At 40.9% G+C, this 18,776-nt stretch overlaps 1 protein-coding gene across 6 annotated transcripts in view; it reads right to left on the reverse strand.

Moving 5' to 3' along the window:
- Positions 1-18,776, reverse strand: part of CHL1 (cell adhesion molecule L1 like) — a 217,082-nt gene that overhangs the window by 26,452 nt on the left and 171,854 nt on the right. For all 6 annotated transcript variants that reach the window (XM_038771645.1, XM_038771644.1, XM_038771648.1 and 3 more), the window contains 5 exons: positions 14,387-14,552; positions 12,186-12,310; positions 10,773-10,874; positions 10,437-10,634; positions 9,848-9,918 (listed from right to left, as the gene is read on the reverse strand). In XM_038771645.1, coding sequence (XP_038627573.1) covers positions 9,848-9,918; positions 10,437-10,634; positions 10,773-10,874; positions 12,186-12,310; positions 14,387-14,552 — 662 coding nt within the window. The remainder of the gene's footprint in view (positions 1-9,847; positions 9,919-10,436; positions 10,635-10,772; positions 10,875-12,185; positions 12,311-14,386; positions 14,553-18,776) is intronic.

Consider the following 18,776-nt stretch of genomic DNA (forward strand, 5'->3'; position numbering starts at 1 on the left):
TATTGACAACTTATAGTGCGCAAAGCATTTCACTAAGGACTTGAAAGAGTAAAATACAAGAGTAAGTAGACATGTCCTCTTAAGGAGTTCACAATCTAGCAAGAGGGACAGATGTTAAAATCAATTACAGGGTGGAAGAGCAACAGAGAATAATCAGTCAATCAATCAATTATATTAATTGAGTGCTTACTGTGTAGGGCACTGTACTAAGCACTTGGGAGAGTACAGCACACCAATATAATGGAAACATTCCTTGCCCACAATGAGCTTGCAGTCTAGAGGGGGAGACAGACATTAGTAGGAATAAATTAAGGATATGTACATAAGTGCTGTGGGGGTGGGGGAGGGTGAATAAAGGAAGCAAGATAGGGTGATGAAAAAGGGAGTAGGAAAAGGAAATGAGGGCTTAGAATAAGAGAATAAAGATATGTAGCATGGCTCAGTGTAAAGTGTCTAGGTTTTGGAGTCAGAGGTCATGGGTTCAAATTCCAGCTCCACCAATTGTCAGCTGTGTGACTTTGGGCAACTTCTCTGTGCCTCAGTTACCTCATCTAGAAAATGGGGATTAAGACTGTGAGTCCCCTGCGGGACAAGCTGATCACCTTGTAACCTCCCCAGTGCTTAGAACAGTGCTTTGCACATAGTAAGCGCTTAATAAATGCTATTATTATTATTATTATTATGAATGTAAGAGCTGTGGAGCTGAAGGTGGGTGAGTACCTAAGTGCTTAGGGGTTATGGGGTTTTCTCTCTTCCTCCCTTCAAAGCCCTACTGAGAGCTCACCTCTCCAGGAGGCCTACCCAGACTGAGCCCCCTCCTTCTTCTCCCCCTACTTCCCCTCCCCATCCCCCCCGCCTTACCTCCTTCCCCTCCCTACAGCACCTGTATATATGTATATATGTTCGTACATATTAATTACTCTATTTTACTTGTACACATTTATTCTATTTATTTTATTTGGTTTATATGTCTTGTTTTGTTGTCTGTCTCCCCCTTCTAGACTGTGAGCCCGCTGTTGGGTAGGGACCGTCTCTATATGTTGCAAACTTGTACCTCCCAAGCACTTAGTACAGTGCTCTGCACACAGTAAACGCTCAATAAATGCGATTGAATGAATGAATGACTCAATTGCATAGGTGATGCAATAGGGAGGGAAGTACAGGGAGAGGAGACTTCAAGGCTTCCAGGAGGAGATATGATTTTAGTGGGCTTGGAAGGTGGGAAAAGCAATGGCCTGCCAGATTATGAGGGGGAAGGAAGTTCTAGGCAGGACATAGGGCGAGAGCAAGAGTTAAGGCGAGAGAGACGACAACATGAAATAGTGAGTAGGTTGGTGTTAGAGGACTGAAATGTGTACTGGGAGTGGAGCAGGGATAGATAGGGGAGAGAGAACCAATTGAGTGCCTTAAAGGAGGAGGTGAGGAGTTTCTGCTTGATGCTGAGGTGAATGGGCACCCATCTCTTAAAGACTTTCACTTCTTGCCACCTGATTCAATGGCCTTTCATTCATTCATTCAATCGTGTTTATTGAGCGCTTACTGTGTGCAGAGTACTGTACTAAGTGCTTGGGAAGTACAAGTTGGCAACATATAGAGACGGCCCCTACCCAACAGTGGGCTCACAGTCTAGAAGGCATCCCTGCCTTCTTCGTAGGTGTCCAGAATGTCATGAGCCTGTACTGTTACCGTTAGTATTTTTAAGCATCATGTACTAAGAACTGGGGTAAATCTGATGTGATCCAATTTCTTCCCCAAAAGGGGCTCAAGACTTAAATGGAGAAAGGCAACACATATAACAGAAAGCTATCATGCAAGGACAAGAACAGACAACTTAAAAATAAACAATGAAAATATTGACTAATTGACTAAATATATCAATAATGATAATAATGACGGCATTTGTTACACACTTACTACATGCAAAGCACTGTTCTAAGCACTAGGGAGGATACAAGGTGATCGGATTGTCCCACGTGGGCTCACAGTCTTCCTCCCCATTTTACAGATGAGGTAACTGAGGCACAGAGAAGTTAAGTGACTTGCCCAAAGGCACACAGCTGACAATTGGCAGAGCCTGAATTTGAACCCATGACCTCTGACTCCCAAGCCCGTGCTCTTTCCATTGAGCCACGCTGCTTCTCAATGCAAAACAGTACTTGAGGAGGGCAGTCACAGTACATGGGAATCTCACCTCCCTTCTTTCCTTCTAAAGGCCAGCCCGCACCCTCCGCTCCGCTAATCTCCTCACTGTGCCTCGTTCTCACCTGTCCCGCCCTCGACCTCCAGCCCACGTCCTCCCCTTGGCCTGGAATGCCCTCCCTCCACACATCCACCAAGCTAGCTCTCTTCCTCCCTTCAAAGCCCTACTGAGAGCTCACCTCCTCCAGGAGGCCTTCCCAGACTGAGCCCCCTCCTTCCTCTCCCCCTCTTTCCCCTACCCCTCCTCCCCCTCCCCATCCCCCCGACCCTACCTCCTTCCCCTTCCCATAGCACCTGTATATTTGTTTATACATATTTATTACTCTATTTTACTTGTACATATTTACTATTCTATTTATTTTATTTTGTTAACATGTTTTGTTTTGTTGTCTGTCTCCCCCTTCTAGACTGTGAGCCCGCTGTCGGGTAGGGACCGTCTCTATAAGTTGCCAATTTGTACTTCCCAAGCGCTTAGTACAGTGATCTGCACACAGTAAGTGCTCAATAAATACAATTGAATGAATGAATGATATGAAGATTCTGTTCACAAACAGAAATGCTCCACAAAGAAATCCTTTTCCCAAACACTTTTTTGCTGGGTGAAACCCAGTAACTGTGGCTAATCTAACTCAGGCTTTGTAATAGTGGATGAATCACTTAAACTCTTGAGTGTCTCAGTTTCTCTTGGGTCAAACCAGAGAATACCACACTTAACTTCTGACCTCCCAGAAGAGAGGTGAGGATTAACTAATTGATGTTTACACAGCAATTTGTGGTCCCTTGAGGAAAGTTCTACTCTAATTACAAAGGATTGTTATAATCCAAACCCTTGGAATATCCACCCTTCAGAAGCTTGGCTGTGAGTTTTGAGTTGGGAAGGGCAGACACACTAGAGCAGGATGTTTACATTGAGTCTGGGGGGATCCCTTTCACATGGCTTTACCGGAATGAAGGATTTTGTTTTTTCTAGGTTTCAAAACCTATGGACCATTTTCATCTTATGAAAATCAAAAAGCCTCAAGGAGGATGTGAGTACTTGGGGAAAGCTTTATTTTTATCCTCTCCCCTTAGGTCAGGTCAAGCTCAGTTCCAGCATGTGCCCTCAGCCTTTTAGGGCCCCCCAAAACCTGCAAGGAGGTTCCATCTGCCCATTTCTGAAGGGGGCAGAACACTTTGAAGTTCTCAGTGGAGGTTACAATGCAGGCTGCAGAATCACCACTCCTAAATGGGCCCCACCTCTTCTCCGGACAACAGTCTGTTAATAATAATGGTATTTGTTAAACACTTACTATGTGCAAAGCACTGTTCTAAGAGCAGGGGTAGATACAAGGTGATCAGGTAGGGCTCACAGTCATAATCCCCATTTTACAGATGGGTAACTGAGGCCCAGAGACGTTAGGTGACTTGCCCAAAGTCACACAGCCGACAAGCGGTGGAAATGGGATTAGAACCCGTGACCTCTAACTCCCGAGCCCGGGCTCTTTCCACTGAGCCACTCTGCTTTTTAGAGGCAATGCAGGGTGTACAGAAATTCAGGAGAGCTGGGCTTTTACCTCTTCCCCCACACCTCAATTTTGCCTCTGACAATATATAGGAAAGACGAGAGGGAGAATATGGTAGATTTTATACTTAGACTACTTCCTTGGAAATTACAGAGAAGCAGCGTGGCTCAAGGGAAAGAGCACGGGCTTGGGAGTCAGAGATCATGGGTTCTAATTCCAGCTCCACCACTTGTCAGCTGTGTGACTTTGGGCAAGTCAGTTAACTTCTCTGTGCCTCAGTTACCTCATCTGGAAAATGGGGATTAAGACTGTGAGCCCCATGTGGGACAACCTGATTACCTTGTATCCCCTCAGTGTTTAGAACAGTGCTTGGCACATAGAAAGTGCTTAACAAACGCCATCATTATTGTTATAAAATTACCATAAAACATTCCAAGAAAACTAGGGAATGAATCTTTAAAAAGCCTATTTCAGTCAATAGAGGAACTCATCAGCAAGGAATCCCCCTTGGAGCCACAATGGAGTAAAAAATCAACCCAAAAGTATTTATTTTTCTACTAGGTGCTTGAGAGAGGGTGACAGACACAGTGGTATGCTTTGATCTAGCCCCTGCCCATAACTCTATTCAACAGGGCACTGGGGGTCTGGGGGCAGAGCAAAGGTAGAAAAGAAGCCCTGTCTTCTCTCTCTTCCTCTTCTTTACATATACATTCCTCATATACACTCATTCTCACACTCTTACACTCACATTCTTATGATCAGCAGATTGAGTCTGGATGGGGAAAAGGAGCCTAGATAACATGGTTGAGGCTCAGTTAAAGCTTGCTTCTTCCAAGCTGACTGGCAAGGATTCTGAAGCAGGCCTTAAACTGGAAGCAATAGCAGTTGGAAGCTGCTATTAGATTGAAAGGTCCTTGAGTAATCATTTCTTCTACGCTTTCCTTATAGCCCCCACGTGCCTAGTACAATGCTCTGTACACAGTAGGGAGTCAATAAATAATGTTTACAATGATGATGTTGCTATAGGGTCCCAAAGAGGCTTTGATTAAGCCAGGGTTTTACAAATACATTTTGAACAACTGAACAGAATGGTCTGAAAGCCCCCCAAATCCAGGCACTCATAGCCAAATGTGGAAGAATGGTCACCCAAAGTATATTAAAGATTCACAACCATGATTGTTAAACCTCTGCAGATAAAAAAAAAAAGCATTCAATAAATCTAGAATGCTGCCTTGCTACCAGTGGAGAAAGCTGAGCAGTATGGGAAGAAGGTACAACTGTTAACCAGGAATGTGGGACTGTGGACATGGAGCAGCTGAAAACAATGAGAGAGCCAATGAAAATAATAATAATACTAATAATAATAATGATGGTATTTGTTAAGGGCTTACTATGTGCCAAGCACTGTTATAAGTGCTGATAATTATTTTGTTAAGTGCTTACTATGTGTCAGGCACAGTACTAAGCACTAGGGCAGATACAGGCAATTTGGTTTGGATGTAGTCCCTGTCTCTTAGGGGGCTCACAGTCTTAATCCCCATTTTACAGATGAGGTAACTGAGGCACAGAGAAGTGAAGTGACTTGCCCAAGATCATACAGCAGATAAGTGTTGGAGTCAGAACTAGAACCCATGACCTTCTGACTCCTAAGCCTATGCTCTATCCACTATGCCATGCTGGAGAGGGGACTGAGTGTGACTGAGAATTAAAGGAAGTAATGCCAGATTGAAGGAAAACAATGAGAGTAAAACAAGAGAGAAAGAAAGCTGAGCTTGTTGGTGCTCACAAATTTTTTGTGGATGAAGGCTAGTTCCGAATAAGAATGATAGCTTCTGAAACATCAATAGTCTTGCCCTGTGGCCATGAAAGCTAATGAAAAAATACACTGCCTTCATGCACTCCGAAGTTCTATTTTCATATGAAACAGAAAACATGAAATGTGGGAATATTTGTATTTCATGATAATTGACACCTAATGATTATACCAGGAAAGATGCAGGAAGCAGCACCACTCCTCTGTCTTGCATTTATAGACTACGCTCCGCTTTTCCTCATCTCCCACTCCCTTCTGTGTCATCCTGACTTGCTCCCTTTGCTCTTCCCCCATCTCCCAGCCCCACAGCACTTATGCATATATCTGAAATTTCATTTATTTGTCTTGATGTCTGTCTCCCCACCTCCCCGAGACTGTGAGCTCATTGTGGGCAGGGATTGCACTCTTTATTGTTGTATTGTACTTTCCCAAGCTCTCAGTGCAGTGCTCTGCACACAGTAGGTGCTTAATAAATACGATTGAATGAGTGAGTGTATGAATGAATTAATGAATTCAGAGACATTTGACCCCATCATCAGATGGGAGTCTGGGAACTACAAAGCAATGGATCCTGAGGCTACTAAGTGAGAGAATGGCTGTATGTCTAGTCAATTCAAGTTAAAAGAGCCCTTTCTGATCTTTTCCTATCACCATCAGAGTAAAGCAGACCCTTTCCTGTTCTAGGCTTTAGGATGAAACAAGACACCTGAGAGCAGTTTTCAAAACACACATCCGTTCCGTCAGTCAATTCAACAGACCATGGACATCATCGAATTTCTTGGGCCAGACAACCAAGAGCTGCCTTATGCAGCTGGCTTTTTTGGTGGGGGAGGGGGCTAATATGGTATTTGTTAAGTGCTACTATGTGCCAGACATTATACTAAACACTGGGGAAAATATAAGCTAATCAGGTTGGACACAGTCCATGTCCAACATGAAGCTCACAGTTTTAATCCCTATTTTACGGATGAAGTACCTGAAAAACAGATAAGTTAAGTGACTTGCCCAGGGTCACACAGCAGACAAGTGGAGGAATCGGGATTAGAACTCAGGTCCTTCTGAGTCCCAGGCCCATGCTCTATCCACCAGACCATGGGTTTTAAAGGCACATAAACAAGAAAATAGACAGCTCAAAGTGCTTAGTACACTGCTCTGCACACAGTAAGCACTCAATAAATACGATTGAATGAATGATATGAACAACTTTTCAATCTTCATAACAATAAAAACTAGCCAATACTAGCATGAACCATACTTATATAGGACCAAAGATTTTCATTGGAAGCTTAGGACTTGGTATCCCCTAATTCTGCTACCAATGTGGCTATTAGAATCAATAAATCAATAAGTGTTATTTATTGAGTACTTACTTTGTGCAGAGCACTGTTCTAAGCATTTGAAAGAATACAATACGAGTTGGTAGACACGTTCCCCACCAACAAGGAGCTTACAATATAGAGGGGGTGTTAAACATTAAAATCAATAGTAGATATATGCATAGATGCTGTGGGATTGAGAATGGATTGAATATCAAGTGCTTAAAGGGTACAGATCCAAGTCTATAAGTGACACAGAAGGGAGAGGGAGCAGTCTCTGGACTGTAAACCTGTTGAGGGTAGGGAACGTGACTACCAACTCTGTTATACTATACTCTCCCACGGGCTTAGTACAGTGCTCTGCACATAGTAAGTGTTCAATAAATATGATTTATCGATTGAGAGGGGAAAGGAGAGATTGGTTGGGTAAGCCCTCTTGGAGAAGATGTGGTTTTAATAAGGTTTTGAAGGTGAGGAGCATAGTGATCTATGAAGGGGAGGGAGTTCCAGGCCAGAGGGAAGACATGGGCAAGGACCTGGTGGTGAGATAGACAAGATCAAGGTACAGTGAGAATGTTGGTGTTAAAGAAGTCAAGTGTGCGGGCTGGGTTATAGTAGGAAATCAGGTAAGGTAGGAGGGGGCGAGCTGTTTGAGTGCTTTAAAGCTGATGGTAAGGAGTTTCTGGAGGTTCTCAAGGAGTGGGAAAATGTGGACTGAACATACTTTTAGAAAAATGATCTGAGCAGCAGAATGAAGTGTGGACTGGAGTGGGGAGAGACAAGAAGCAGGGAGATCAGCGATAAGACTGATGCAGTAGTCAAGGTGGGCTATAGGTACTTAGATCAGTATGGTAGCAGTTTAGATGGAGCTAGAGTGAGGGACAGATTCTAGAGATGTGAAGGTAGAACCGACAGGATTTGGTGACATATTTAATATGAAGGTAGAAGGAGACAGATGAGTTGAGGAGAATGCCAAGGTCATGGGCTTGTGAGACAGGGAGTTTAATAGTGTTGTCTAAAGTTATTGGAAAGATGGGGAGGACAGGGTGTGGGTGACAAGATGAAGAGTTCTGTTTGGGACATATTAAGTTTGAAGTGTCAGTGGGACATCCAAGTAGAGATGTTCTGAAGGCAGGAGGAAATGAGAGACTGCACAGAAGGAGAGAGGTCAGAGCTAGAGAGGTAGATTTGGGAATAGTCCACACAGTGGTAGATGGTAGTTAGAAGATTGGCAGAGTTTGATGACAATGGATCATCGAACTTCATTCCATAATGAACAGAATTGAAGCTAAGGAAAGCCTTGTCCAATTTTCCCTTTGGCTACGATACCTGGGCCTATCACAGAAAGCACATCCTGTTTCTCAGGTAGTTTCGGCAGTATCACCTAAAAGTTATACTTGATACCAAATGACAAGAAAAGATCCCCAACGCTGAGGTTCTGGAATGCAGTTGAGTCACTAGTATTGAGACAATGCTCATATTAGAGCTTAGCTATAGAGGATATCAAGCAGCTGCTGTGTGGTGAGCTATAATGAGGCATAATTAAGCAGGAGGGATGGAATAAACATTTCACAGACATGGGAAGGTGTAGTCTCAAACAATGTGGTATAGCAAAGAAATGCTGGGAGGTAGTTGTGACAGTCAGACCTGGCATGTGGCAATAAGAAATACCACGGTGATTATTATTATTGGGCACTTACTATGAGCCAAGTGCTGAGGTAAAGCCAAGATAATCAGATCAGACACAACTTGTGTCCCACCTGAGACTCACCATCTAAGAGGGAGTGGGGGGTACACATTTTGGATCCATTTTACAGATGAGGAGACTGGGGCACAGAGTCAGTGACTTGCTGGTTGTCACACAACAGGAAAGTGGTAGTTGGAATTAGAACTCAGGTCTCCTGATTCCCAGTCAGTGCTCTTTTCATTAGACCAACTGCTCTCCTTGAGTAGATAACTCCAGCAAAGCCAGAAAGCTAAGTCTGACTTAAAATATCAATAGAGGTCACAGTTATTAAATGCACCATCAAGGCTGAGGGACACACTTTTCATACATTTAGTATGGAATAGCCATTTGATGTCCGAATATCTTTAAAGCCTCACTCGCTAATAAGGGGTAGTATCTCACTATCATTTTCCAGCATGAAAGACAGAAGCACGCACACACACACACACCCTTTTTTAGGCATTCTTTTTTTAACATTTAATGGTCAGCCAATCCAACTCTGTTGTATTATACTCTCCCAAATTCTTAGTACAGTGCTCTGCATACAGAAATCACTCAATAAATACCATTGACTGATTGATAAACCCATGACAAATGGCCTTTGGAAAGTGTCACATAAAAGTGGTACAACTTTCAAAGTTTTATTTTCATTAATGGTAGAGTGGTTTTTTTTCCATTATTTAGAACACTATAACTTTAAATTTATACCAGCACAAGTACTTTACAGCTATGTGACCAAATGCAAAGAGCAAGGACCTTGGAGTCAAAGGACCTGAGTTCTAATCCCAATTTATTACTTGATTACTGTGGACCGTGGGCAAGTCATTTACCTTGTCTGTGCCACAGTTTTCTCATCTGTAAAATGGAGATTCAATACATGTTCTCCCTCCTGCTTAGACTGAGTTCCATGCAGGACAGTTATTGTGTCTGATCGTAATTATCTTCCACCAATTACTATAGTGCTTGGTGCATAGTAAGCGAATGACAAATATTATTATTACTCTTTATATTTACCCTAGAATATTACTACTACTATTTACATTTACTCTAGTAATAACTATGAATCTATGAAATGGTTAGAAATTTTCCTCAAAAGTAGTGTCACCAATAGAATAAATGATATCAAACTCATTTCCCCCCAACTGATGGACGCATACTCTAGACATTTTATAAAAGAAAGGAAATGATTTTCACACATCTCAAATTTTAAAAATGTGCATTTTTAGGTCATTTACCTATCAATCTATGCCATCTAGCAGTGTAAATAAGTTACAGTGCTAGTAATACTTACTTCCCATTTCATGATCATTTCATTTGGTTCAGAAGCATCGACTCTTATGTTTTCTGGATTCTTGTCTGGAGCTAGAAAATTAGATAGAGTAAAATCAACTTTCATCCTGTTACCTATTAATAGTGCACTGATACAAAATGAACATTTACAAACCAAAGCCAATTAAGTTACACAGGATGAAAATCAAACCAAGGACTTAAATTAAATCATGAACTTTAGGAACCTTACAATTTAAAGAAGCTGGCACTCCCTAAGATGTATTCCTTTCTGAATTAAGCTTACCTTTATAGTTCTTGTTTTAAGCACGTAAACATTTGACCAATAATTATTCAAGAAAATGTTCACATTTCTTTTTTACAGCTGAATGAAAGCTGATATGCTACACCTCCCCCTTGAAGTTGGCACACTGCAAATAATCTGAATGAGTGCATTAAGAGAGCAATGAAGAAGCATAAAACCATAGAGAGGTCCAAAGCATCCAGAACTCCAATGACCTCAATAGTCTCTCTTTGCAAGACTTTGCATCACTTCACAGGACATGTTAAAGTTCCAGGCTTGAAATAGAAAGCTGATGAAAGTGCCTACAAACCTGCAGGAGGTGTCTCATGATGTTCCGAGGGCTTGCTAGGTTGACTTCTCCCAACACCATTCACGGCAATAACACGGAACTTGTATTTTACATAAGGAGCCAGTGATAAAATGACTGTAGTTTCATTCCCTGGAACTGTGGTTAATTCTTCCCACTTTTCAGAATCCTCTTTATTCCCTTCATATTCTATAATGAATTCTAGGAGTGGAAATCCAATAAAACATTTACATCAGAGCAATTCCATAAATTAAGAAAATGGAGTATACTAACGAATGACTGCAATGTCCATTTTACTTTGTTTTACAGCCCACTTCCCACAGTTGGTTTTTTTTTTACCATTAATTATGCTGTTGTGGCTATTCCCAGCTTTCCATGTCAGCCGGACACTCCTATTCTGCTTTTCTGAAAGGTGTAGATTATCAGGTGAATCCGGAACATCTAAATGAGAAGAGAGAATCATTTCAAAAGTCATGGCAGTTCCATGACTGAATTAGACCAATGTGTCCATCCAGCCTACTATTCTACCTCTGACAGTAGCGACAGGATACTTGGAGGAAAAGCACGATGATTGACTTACTTGACATCTACTCCCTTGGTTATACATGTAACACCTACCACCACTAATGTTTCCTCTATACTGCTTTATCTTTCCCACTAGTTACCCATTATGGACTTCTTGTCCATAACTTTATCCAAACCCCACCCTGAACTTCTTTCTACGTCCAACCTGAATACATTTCTCTAGTAACACATTTCATATGCTTACCATCTGCTTTTTTTCTTTTCTTTTTTATTAATTACCACCTTCAATCTTCAATGGTTGTACCAGGTCCTCCCCTTCCTCTCCACCCAAACTGCTACCATCCTGGTACAAACTCTGGTCTTGCCACAGCTCAACTATTGCGTCAACCTTGATTTTCTCTAACTCTATTATGTCCTTACTAAGATGTGGCCACCAGAAATACATGTAGTATTCTAGTTGATTCATTTTGTTTTACAGTCCCCTTACTCGTGGTGCCCAAGGCCTACTGGTAGCCACTTAATAAAGAATCAATGGGAGATCTAAAGAAACATTGAGTAAATTTTATAATCTCTCTTCTTGGATTTTTTTTTTTCCCGAATTTATGTCTCAATGTATAACTTTAGGAAAAATAAGGTAAAGGTAGGGGACCAAGTGCATGGAATGAAGAAATAGGGATAGTTTCATTTTAGTTCCTTAATGCATCCTCAAGCATAGACGAGAATAGAATAAAATGAGACGAGACCTATGACACAACCCTCATTCCTAAAATGATGAGGAAAGACCAGACAGTGCTAGCTAAACTTTTATAAACAGGGATAGACTCCTGATGATCTTATCAGATCAACCAAAGCCTTTTTGAGTTAAAGGCTATTAATCTCTTTTAAGCTTCTTTTTATTTTAAAAACAGCCAGAATGAAATGACAGGGGTGTTATTTTAAAACCTAAGATACTATTTGCCAAGTCAAACATTCCAGATCTTCAGTGTGCCTTTTTTTTATGTGTGTACCAGGAAACTAATTTCGCAATGACCCCTTTGTTGTAACACTCAGCTGTGCACATAAATTGCACAAATAAATGTCTGACAATCTGATCTCTTGTATAGAGTAATTTTTAGTATCAAAACATTCTAAGACAAAGCTAATGAGGAAAACTACAGTTTTGTCAGAAAAATAAGCCGCCAACCCAAATTATAGAATAACAGAAAATAGAAAAAAAATAACACTTACCCAGGATAATTACATGAGAATCAGCTTTGACACTGTCTAGAGAAGTGCTAGCTAAACAGGAGTAAACACCTTCATCCTCTAAAGTGATATTTGATATAGACAATGTATCCATTTCAATCATTATCCTACCGAGAAAATAAAATACATGATGAGAGAGGGACACTGAAATGACCCCTTTCTGATACTCCATCATTTTCTGAGTGTTTTCTTTCTCATAAGCCTTTCATACTATGAAGATTAGATATAGAGGTTCTGTATTTTTTGAATAGACATTTTATTAATGTCGTATTTCGTACCTGCCATTTGAGTTAACCCCCAAATTATATCAGTTGGTCATGGAGAATTTCAATGTGAACTGGGACATACATGATAACCATATTTGATTTCTTTGTTCATATTAATCATCAGAATTACCATGACGTGATAATGTAATCAATCAATCAATTAATGGTATTTATTGAGTGCTTATTGGGTACAGAACACTGTACTACATGTTTGGGGAAGCACAATACCGTAGAGTTAGTAGACATCCCTGCCCTCAAGGAGTTTACAGTCTAGTGGGGGAAGATAGACATTGAGTTGGTAGACACAGTCCCTGCCCAAAAGGATGTTACAGTCAACAGGGGATGACAGACATTAAAATAAATTACACAAAGGAGAAATGGCAGAGTATAAGGATATGTACATGAGAGCTGTGGGGCAAGAGATGGGGTGAACATCAAAGTGCTTAAGGAGAACACACCCAACAGCCTAGGTGATATGGGGGTGGGGTGGAGGGGGATGATTAGGATGGGGAAAAGAGGGGTTAGCAGTGGAAGGTCTCTTGGAAGAGACATGCTTTTAGTAAGGCTTTGAAGGTGGGGAGAGTGGTGGTCTGACAGATACGAAGGGGGCAGGAATTCCAGGCCAGAGGGAGGATGTGGGCAAGTGGTCAGCAGCAAAATAGATGAAACTGAGATACAGTGAGTAGGTTGGCATTAGTGGAGCAAGGTGAGGAGGCTGAGTTGTAGTAGATTAATGAGGTAAGGTAAGAGGCAAAGGGCTAATTGAGTAGTTTAAAGCCAATGGTGAGGAGTTTCTGTTTAATGTGGAGATAAATGGGCAACCACTGGAGTTTTTTGAGGTGTGGGGCTACTTGGACTGAATGCTATTTTTTTTCCTTCAAAAAAAATACCTGGGCAGAAGAATGAAGTATGGACCGGAGAGAAGAGACAGGAGGAAGGGAGGTCAGCAAGGAGATTACTGCAGTAGTCAAGAAGTGACAGGATAAGTACTTGGATCAGCATGGTAGCAGTTTAGATGGAGTGGAGGGGGTTGATTCTACAGATGTAAAAGTAGAACTGACAGGATTTGGTGACAGACTGAATTTATGTGTTGAATGAGTGAAATGAGTTTAGGATGATGCCAAGGTTATGGGCTTGTGAGACAGTGAGGATGGTGGTTGCTTTTTACAGTTATGGAAACGTCAGGGGAGGCCAGGGTTTGGGTGGGAAGATGAGGAGTTCTGCTTTGGACAAGTTTGAGGTTTTGGCAAGACATCCAATTAGAGACGTCCTGAAGTTAGGAAGAAATGTTTGATTAGCAATTTTTCTCATAAAAAATGACAGCTCTTTACCTATTTAGTGATATTTCCTCTTAATTAAGGTATTACTGTGAAAGCTTTTATGATGCAATATCTATTTGGGTTTAAAAGCCAATTTTGGGATTATACTAAAGCCCCAGGAAAATAGAGGTGGCTATTATCCCTAGTTTTCAAGCTAATGTTCTAAATCTTTCATGGATATTCTTGCTAGAGTACAACTAGCCATCTGGAGAGATGGCTCATTTAGTTGACTTGTGGCCCAAAATCCTATTATAGCCTAAGGTTATTGTCTGATTAAGGGACTGTATTGCGTTTGCCCTTTGAAACTTTACTGAAGAATATATCAATTTGCCTTGACTTTACTCACCCATAGAAACAGGAAAATCCATTGATTTTTCTGTGGGAAGAAGCTCCTCAATATTATGGCCTCTACCAGGCCTTTAAAAATTAGCTGGATGTCAGAGATATTCACAGTTTTTATACATTTCAAGTTGGAAGTTAATACATTCAGGATACTTTACAAACGTCCAGTCTCTTGTATTGGAAGATAAAGTCTGGTTTCAAAAGTCAAACCACATTTTAGCATTAAAACTAAAAATCTCCTATTTCCTTTGCTTACCTGTCACCTTCTGTGCCATTGGTTTCAAGCTCATTTCCATCTTTAGTCCAGGATAATTTTAAACTGTGTTTCAAATGGGAGTCAAGCTCTATTTGACATTGCAAAACCAGCAAATGTGATTTCAAAACTTTAGGATTCTTTGGAGAAACTCTAAGTTTTGTAGCATCTGTAAATCCATAACAAAACAGATTAATAATAAAGCACTCCGGTTTCTTATCAAATACAGGAATTTTTCGATGTTTATAGTGAGGATGAAAGACACATACATTTCCAAATTTACAACCTGTTTCAGCTTTTGAACACGTTAACTTTAGTTTTATAAGGCTATCCACCTTTATGGCATTAGCTCCATGGGTGCATGTTGTTGGATGTTGTGATGAACTTGACACCTGTCCACTTGCTTTGTTTTGTTGTCTGTCTCCCCCTTCTAGACTGTGAGCCCGTTGTTGGGTAGGGACCGTCTCTATATGTTGCCAACTTGTACTTCCCAAGCGCTTAGTACAGTGCTCTGCACACAGTAAGTGCTCAATAAATACGATTGAATGAATGAATGAATGAATGAAGCAGGGAAGCAATTTTAAAAACTGTGAAATTGGAGGAGGGATAGAAGATAAAGTTTAAAGATGGTGGAGGGGGAGGGGAAGAGACAGAGGCTGGGAGGCAGTGTGTGTGAGGGTAGAGAGGTTTTACTGATCGTCAGGCAGAATCAGCAGAGAGGGTCAATCAATCAATCATATTTATTGAACCCTTACTGTGTGCAGAACACTTTACTAAGTGTTTGGTAGATTACAATGTAACAGAATTGGTAGACATGTTTCCTGCCCAGAAGAAGCTCACACATATGTTTTACTGTCAGTAATGTAAATAATAATGATGGCATTTGTTAAGCACTTACTATGTGTCAAGCACTGTTCTAAGCACTGGATAGGTACAACAAGGTAATCGGGTTGTCCCATATGGGGCTCACACTTTTAATCCCCATTTTACAGATGAGGTAACTGAGGCCCAGAGAAGTGAAGTGACTTGCCCAAGGTCACACAGCTGATGAGTGAGCCCACTGTTGGGTAGGGACTGTCTCTATGTGTTGCCAACTTGTACTTTCCAAGAGCTTAGTACCGTGCTCTGCACACAGTAAGCACTCAATACATACGATTGATTGATTGATTGATTGATTGATGGAGCAGGATTAGAACCCACAACCTATGGCTCCCAAGCCCAGGCTCTTTCCACTGAGCCATGCTGCTTCTCACCATGGAATCTCTCTAATTCAGTATGAATACATTACACATTATACATGAGTAATATGGACCTCATCCATATTCAGTATAGAATTCTGAATAAATTTGTTTGAGGAAACATTGCTCTATTTATAATATCATTCCTAGAGAAGCAGCATTGCCTAGTGGATAGCGCATAGGCCCATGAGTCAGAAGGATCTGGGTTCTAATCTCAACTCCACTACTTGTTTTCTGTGTGTCCTTGGGCAAGTCACTCAAATATCCTGTGCCTCAATTCGCTAATCTGTCAAATGGGGATTAAGACTGTGAGCCCAGTGTGGGACATGGACTGTGTCCAACCTGATTAGCTCGTATCTACCCCAGAGCTTAGTACAGTGCCTGGCATGTAGTAAATGCTTAACAAATGCCATTTTAAAAAAAAAGTGGTTCCAATTTACATTTTGGCTTAAGACACAGTTTTTTAGGAACCAACTGTGTCATAAGACTGACGTGATTTTAGATTGAATTTTCAAACATCAAATGCGGTATGGATTTTCCAAACAACTGCTAATTAATATGAAGTAGTGTTACCCTGGATTTTTCCCCAGGTTTGCCTTGCATCATCTGTTGAGGGACTAATAATACTAATACTCATATTAATAATTGTATTTATTAAGTGCATACTATGTGCCAAGCACTGTTCTAAGAGCTGAGGTTGATACAAATTAATTAGGTTGGACACAGTTCCTGTCCCACATGGGATTTTCCAACTAAGTAGGAGAGAGAATGGGTATTTCATCCCAGTTTTACAGATGAAAAACTGAGGCACAGGTAAGTTAAGTGGCTTGCCCAAGTCACATAGCAGGCACGTGGTAAAGTCAGTATTTGAACCCAGGTCCTCTGACTCTCAGGCCTATGCTCTTTCCACTAGGCCGTGACAGAAATAAGGGCCTGGTTTTTTTTTTCTGAAACAGTTGTGTTTGGTGGAAGGAGTAGAAGTTTTCCTTATCTCATACCCCTGCAAATGTAGGTAAATAACAATAAGCCATAAGAAAATCTGAACCGAACAATAAAAATAACAATAATAATATCACTTTGAATATGTAAATACATTTTATCTTTCCAAAGCAATTTAACCTCAGTTTCCCTCATTTTATACCCCCACCATCCTATCCCCATCTTACAGATGTGGAACTGGCTGTACAGAATTTAAGTGACCTGCTTGAAGTCACACAGCAGGCCACTGGCTGAGCTGGGACCAGAATACAAGGTTTCGGGTTATCAGACTAGTGCTACCTCATTAGACCTTGCTGCTATTTTGGTAGTACACATTTATGATAAGATGGAAGCCATTAAGTAGAACCAGTCCTCCAGAGGAGAGAAAATAGGAACAGGAGTTTCCATGGAGAAGACGAGAAAAAAGATCAGTAACAAAGGATAATATCCAAATCTATCCATACTACAAAACTCACTCCAAATCCAACTTTTCAAATCAAAATTCAATGTGAAGAATCACTGATTTCATGTCAATTGAGAATGCAATGGATTAATTGTGAAAAAAAAATTCTAGTTTCTCCTTTATGTATAGAATGAAGACAAAGGATTTTGGGACATGCTCAACAGTCAAAGAACCTCCTTAAAAAAAAAGAGGAGAAAAAGAAGGAAACAACTATCAGTGATTAAATGTGGCTTTCCTCATTTCTCTCTCATCCCACTTCTAATAGATGCTAAGATTAGTTTGAGGGAAACATGGCTAAGGGGCAAAGAATACAGGGAGTAATAAGACCAAGGTAGGACTCCAAAGACAGCTCTTCCACCCCCCTACACTTTAAAAAAAATATATAGCCCAGGCATCCACTGAAATAACCAGTTGTGTAGAGTATGATAAGGATTTGGTGAGCCCTATTCTCCTCCCAAATGTAGAGGGAGCAGGTTCTTTTAAGAAGGAAGGTGGTTTCTGGGGGATGAGAGGAAGGGGAGAAAAACCAGAGGGAGACAAAAGAGATATTTGGGGTGCACCAGATCCAGTATCCCAATCAATCAGTCAATGGTATTATTGAGCACTTACTGTGTGCAGAGCACTGTACTAAGCACATGGAAGAGTACACTACAATGGAGTTAGCAGACAAGATTCCTGCCCTCAAGGAGCTTATAGTCTAGATAATTTGAAGATGGAGCAGGACCCAACCATTTTGTAGCCCAGTTGGGGTGATTATATCCTCCAATCAATCATATTTACTGAGCATTTACCGTACATGCACTGAGCTAAGCACTTGGGAGAGCATGATATAACAGAGTCAGTCGGCATGTTCCCTGCCCACGAGTAGCTTCCTCCAGTAGCTCTAATGACCTCTGAGAGGTGTTATGAGAAAGGAATTGAGGTGAGATTGCAAGTGAAGGGCAAAAGGAAAGAGCCAAGGTTCTAAATCTGCATTTTAGGGTCACTGACTAAGTTTCACAAATGTGTATCTTTTGACAATAAAATGGATATAGGCACCACAATTACTTCAGTTTCCCTTTGGTAAAATATGGTGACTTTGCCATGGAATGTGTCTACCAACTCTGTTATACTGTACTCTCCCAAGAGATTAGTACAGTGCTCTGCATACAGTAAGTGCTCAATAAACACCATTGATTGAATTTTCCCTGCTTACCTTCTAGGGTTAATGTGAGGATTTTTAACACCTGAAAGGAGAATGAGATGGGCAGATGATGACTGAAGATAAAGGAGCAGAGTATGGGGTAGTGTTATGGGCAACTGCTACTTAAGTAATAATATGCAGATGAAATGTGAAGTCTGCGAAAAAAAAAATCACATGGATTTGCGGTAGTGGGCGATGAGGCTAGGGGTTGTTGGACCTATTTAATAATGGAAACCTTTGTGGAGAGAAATGAAACATTTAACTGAAAGAAACAAATACATTTCAATGCGTTAGAAAACAGCCAATTCATGGGAATGGACACACATAGATACTCCATGCAATCCCAATCATGGAGGCCCTCCCAGCTATTACTATAGGATCTTTCAAATCTTTTGTTTCCACCTTAAAAAAAAAGCTCCTTTAAGCAGTTATCAAACAAAAGCAACAATAAAACCAGTGATCTCATGGAAGGACTCCCAGGACTTTTATTTGTGATCTATAAACAACAGGCCTTTAATCAATTTGCTTTGT

Source organism: Tachyglossus aculeatus, chromosome X1, assembly GCF_015852505.1.
Source record: "Tachyglossus aculeatus isolate mTacAcu1 chromosome X1, mTacAcu1.pri, whole genome shotgun sequence".
Taxonomy (NCBI): Eukaryota; Metazoa; Chordata; class Mammalia; order Monotremata; family Tachyglossidae; genus Tachyglossus; species Tachyglossus aculeatus.